Source organism: Nicotiana attenuata, unplaced genomic scaffold, assembly GCF_001879085.1.
Source record: "Nicotiana attenuata strain UT unplaced genomic scaffold, NIATTr2, whole genome shotgun sequence".
Taxonomy (NCBI): domain Eukaryota; kingdom Viridiplantae; phylum Streptophyta; class Magnoliopsida; order Solanales; family Solanaceae; genus Nicotiana; species Nicotiana attenuata.
Window position 1 is genome coordinate 278,153 of NW_017671263.1, and position 4,793 is coordinate 282,945.

General features: G+C 34.5%; 1 protein-coding gene across 1 annotated transcript; it reads right to left on the reverse strand.

The window, feature by feature from the left end:
• LOC109207151 (28 kDa ribonucleoprotein, chloroplastic) lies at positions 1 to 4,300 on the reverse strand. The gene is made up of 4 exons (XM_019370032.1): positions 3,883 to 4,300; positions 3,699 to 3,797; positions 2,444 to 2,737; positions 1 to 315 (listed from the first exon to the last, which is right to left on the reverse strand). The coding sequence occupies exons 1-4, from the start codon at positions 4,246 to 4,248 to the stop codon at positions 211 to 213; spliced, it is 864 nt and encodes a 287-aa protein (XP_019225577.1). The 5' UTR covers positions 4,249 to 4,300; the 3' UTR covers positions 1 to 210.
• Between the last annotated feature and the right edge of the window lie 493 nt (positions 4,301 to 4,793).

The following is a 4,793-nucleotide window of genomic DNA, read 5'->3' on the forward strand; positions in this document are numbered from 1 at the left end:
TATTTCAGAAATCAACAAACTAGGAAACAAGATAAAAGGTCATTAAAGTATGACCAAACGAACATGTCAAACAAAGAAGATTTGGAGTCTACAAAAACTATGGTTATCATGTGACAATCATCAATTATGTGCATAAGGAGAAGAATTAAAGAGGACCTCGATGATCCACATAGAAGTGCAATCAAAGGAGTCGAAGAGTTTGCATATGATCTATGGCTCTTCAGGACTTTCCTGAGTGGACGGTTCTTCCTTGTTTTCAGATCCATCTGCATCCCTTTCACTGAATTTCAAGCGAATTGGTCGGCCCATCAGTTCCTGCATTTTTAAATTGAGATGTGAACATATATCAACGTCTGGTACGCTTCTGCACATACGCGTCTTTCTTACAAGGAATCAATTACCATACTTGTGTTCCATTATGTTCACATCTAACTAATGGAAGGGAATTCCCAACGAGCCACAGATGGAAACAGTGGAAAATCTGGATTAATAGCCGTGGGCAATTCTAATATTTTCAAGATACTAACTGAAGCATTTGAAACATTCATATGTACTAAGAAAAATTAAAAATCTCAAATTTTGCAATTCTTATATCAAGAGAATTTATGTTAATACAACTCCAAAAGAAACTGCTTCCTCGTCCTTAATACTTGTATTGTTGCCACTAATGGGGTCCACTTTCACTTGAACACAATGAAACATCAAGTTTCACCTTAACTTTTTTTGATATGTCATCAAGTGTCACCTAATAATCATGCTTAAACAAAATGAGACACCTAAACAAAAGCACTTTTTGGTAAGTGCTTGAAATCATCATCAGAATTACCAAATTTGACATCACATTTGCCTATAAATAATCACAAAACCCTCAGGGGTTGACCTGGTGGCAATAGACTTGAGCCTTGGGGTTTGCTCCCTTTCAAGGTCTCAAGTTCGAAACCCACTGGGTGCAAACAATTTCTGAGGGCCATCGGACTGGGTAAAACCTGAATTAACCGTGGTGCACTTGCGGGAAACTCCTTGCCGAGGGCCTGTGCACCCCCGGGATTAGTCGGGGCTCTTAGAGACTCGGACACCCGGTGCAAATAAAAAAAAAAAATAATCACAAAACTATATTCCATATTAAGAAAATATCAACCTTTTAACTTAGGGCGTGTTTGGTATGAAGAATTTAATTATTTCATTTAAAAATGCACAGAAACCCCAAGGAACTAATGTGCTGCTTTACTTTTTCACACAAGAACAACATTGAAATTTGAGCTCCATAACTAAAACAAAAGTACTCTTTCCACAACATGAAAAGGACGTACTCACTTTGTTGAAATAAAATAAAATAAAGGAATTTTTCTACAACAAGAAAGAAAGTACTCATTTTGTGAAAATGAGAGTATTTTTTCTACATGAAAAAGAAAGTATTACCTTATCAAAAAAAAAAAACATTATGAAAAGAAAGTACTTATTTTGTTGAAACGAAAGAAAATACTTTTTCTACATCATGAAAAGAAAATACTCATTTTGTTGAGATGAAAAAATAGTACTTTATGTATGACATGAAAAAAGTATTCTAAATAATATTTCTATTCAAGAGTGCGGGTTCGGGGTTGGTGGTTGGGGTGGTGGATGGATGAGATATTTTCCTCCAATTGGAGGAAAATAAGTTCATGGGGAAAATATTTTTTAAAACATTTAAGCTAACAAAACATGGGAATTGGAAAATATTTTCTGGAAAATGTGTTTTCCTTCATATCAATCACACCCTTAAATAATATTTTGAATTTAAATGATGTAAAACTTAATATTTGGTTACATGATCCAATATTTTTAGTAATGCCACACAATTTAGTAACATGCTTACAAAGAAACTATGCTACTTGAAATTACTTAGAGAACCAGTATTAAGCTATCCACCAACAGACACTTTCTACCTTGATTGTCCGACAATACAACCCAAGCAATTTTCTTTTAAAATTTCTTTTTAGTATTTGACAATTTACTTACACGATATTACCACGTGCCTTGGGGCAAACGCCCTGCTCCATGATAGGAAAAACATCTCGCTCTGCACCTATGCATTTTAAAACAGCGAGCGGAATTTTAAAGACCCAAACTTTTGACTACATTGTTTTCTACATGCAGATGAATTTCTTGAATCAGATTTTAACCATATCTTATGAGATTTAGCACTATGACCAACTCTTTAGCTCTCAAGCGTACAGCAAGGTTCTGAGAGTAAGTCCCAGTTTCAACGAGGTCTCTGACAAATTTCAATTAATATTTGAACAGGTTGTGTAATTTATTTTAAGAATTCAACTAGTTGAAATGATACTCCCCAATAATGCTGAAAGCAGAGTAATGTAATAAAGAATGACAACCAATAAGATCCAAGGAGTATTCTGGAATAAGAAGTCAAGCTATGAAGGGAATATATTTTCTTTATGCATACCTTTCCATCGAAAGCAGATAGTGCAGCCTCTGCTTCTTCTTTTGTGTCAAATGATACGAAACCATACCCAGCAGCTCTTCCTGAAGCATTGTCAAAGACAACCCTAACTGAGACCGGATTGTGGTTTGTAGAGAAGAAGTCTCTCAGATGGGTAGACCTCACTTTCCATGCAAGATTAGAAACATAAAGTTTATGCCGTGTTTCCCCTCGAGGAGGAGTTGAAGGAGGAGGAGCTCCTGCAGGTTTCTTAAACCGCTTCGCGAATTCTACCCTGATGATCCTTCCTAATAATTCCTGTACCACCATAATCATGGACAAAGAAAAGTGAAGAAACAAACAGGAAAAAGGTAAAACGAGAACAATAACGCAAAGAAGTGTCAATAAAGCCAATAAAGGAGTCTTTTACATTAAACGAAAGCAGGAGGTTCCATTATGAAAAGAGTAATCCCTTAAGACAAACAAAAAGGAAGAATCTAAACTATTTTTTTCTTGCTTAACAGCTAGGATGCATGTAGTCCTAACATAGAAAGCGTATCTCATTCCTCAGACACAGAAGTCACCACATCCATAGTTCTACCAATTAGCTTCTGTTAGTAACTTTTAGATGTTAGTGAGATACAAGTTATTAAAAACCAAAAGATAGAACATTACGCAGGTGAAAGAAAGATGTATTGACATATCTTCTTTTCTCTCAGACATACCAACAATCATTAGAAAGACATTAACATCATGTCCGAATTATTAATCCCTCCATTTCTTTAGGTAAAACACATTATGATCTTTAACTATTCGAGAGTGTTTGTCCATTTACCAATTCACCAATTTACATTCTAAACAACCTGCGCAAAAGAGCACAGCATATTGCACAAATACTTATAATTACTCAAAAAGCCCAAACAAGTAGACATCTTGCCTTAATTTTTCAATGTTTACCAGAAACCATCACTTAATTTTTTAACACAATGTACCTCATGTTTCTGCATTATCCTTTGGTAGACATCTTGCCTTTCCTCTCACCCACAAAAATTAATTCTTGAGAAAATCTTCCACCACGAAGATAATCTCACACGAATATTACTGTTACACTGACCTCAGAAACATACATAAGCAAATGCTAACTACAAACGAACCGCCATTATTCTTCGAAACTATTTTCTAGCAGAATTAAATGATCTACACAAACCAATTCATTATCAACATGTAATTTTGCTTATCCCATAACAGGAAATAAAAGGCGGAATATGAAAAAACATACATAAGAATCCAATTTGTCAATTGCAGCCTGAGCTTCTTCCCCAGAAGACATAGTCACAAAGGCAAAGCCTCTATTCTTCCCATCTTTGGTCTTTATAATCTACTAATTCAACACCCAACGGGTAAAAAAGTTAGCACCATTTATTCAGCAACAAGATAAACATACAAAAATTTGTTTTTTTTACCTCAACATCCTCAACAATTCCAGATTCAGCAAAGAGAGTCTTGATATCAGGAACAGTCAAAGACCATGGTAAGTTTAGTACAAAAAGCTTTCTTCTTTGATTACTTATTTGGATTTTCTCTGTGTTTTCTTCTTTTTCTTGTACTGCTACTTTCTCAACTGTTGAGCAGTGAAGTTGGTGGGACCATTGGTTTCTTGAAGGAGGAGGGAGGGGACAGAGAAGGGATTCGAGAGAAACACTTGAGTAATGGGTGGAGTTTTCAAGTCTAATTGAATTGGGAAACAAAGGGAATTTGAGATAAGAAGAAGAGGAAGAAGAAGGGGGAGAAGAGAAAATAGAGGACGCTACTACTTCAATTGCAGCCATTGTTTGTTTGCTCGTCTGTGTAACACCAGTTTCGAGCTAAGGGAAGGGTCTCAAAAGATATTGCAAGGTTATGTTGGTCATTTAAACCTTTTCTCCACCTTTTTCTTCTTCTTTATTTTTAATTAAAATAAATTTCTCTACAGTGACAAAATTGGCTTTTCAAAAAAAAAAAAAAAATTTAATTCGAACGATGTAAAGAATATTTATACATAGATATTTACGAGTTTATATTAAATATTATTCTTTATATGAAGGGTTTCAGATTAAGGGTCAAAACACTCAATTTTCTATGTAAATTTGGGTATGGATTCTTTATGTTTTTTAAAATAATAAGAAATTTACATATTTGAAAACTATATTAAATGTACTACAAGCTAACATAGCTAATAATTTCAAAATATCTAATAAATAATTGAGTGTTGTGAAATATTATATTTTGTAGTGGATGTTTATAACTCCTAAAGAAGTTACTCCCACTACTCTTCTCCATTAACCTCCCACTATTCTTCACCATTATGGTTGTAACTCCCATAACTCTATAACCT

Excerpts from the sequence above, each read along its gene's own strand:
- LOC109207151 (XM_019370032.1), bottom strand. The coding sequence starts at position 4,248 with ATGGCTGCAATTGAAGTAGTAGCGTCCTCTATTTTCTCTTCTCCCCCT. Across the intron at positions 3,798-3,882 it reads GAATTGTTGAGGATGTTGAG|ATTATAAAGACCAAAGATGG; the intron begins GTAAAAAAAACA and ends TTGAATTAGTAG. Across the intron at positions 316-2,443 it reads TATCTGCTTTCGATGGAAAG|GAACTGATGGGCCGACCAAT; the intron begins GTATGCATAAAG and ends TTAAAAATGCAG.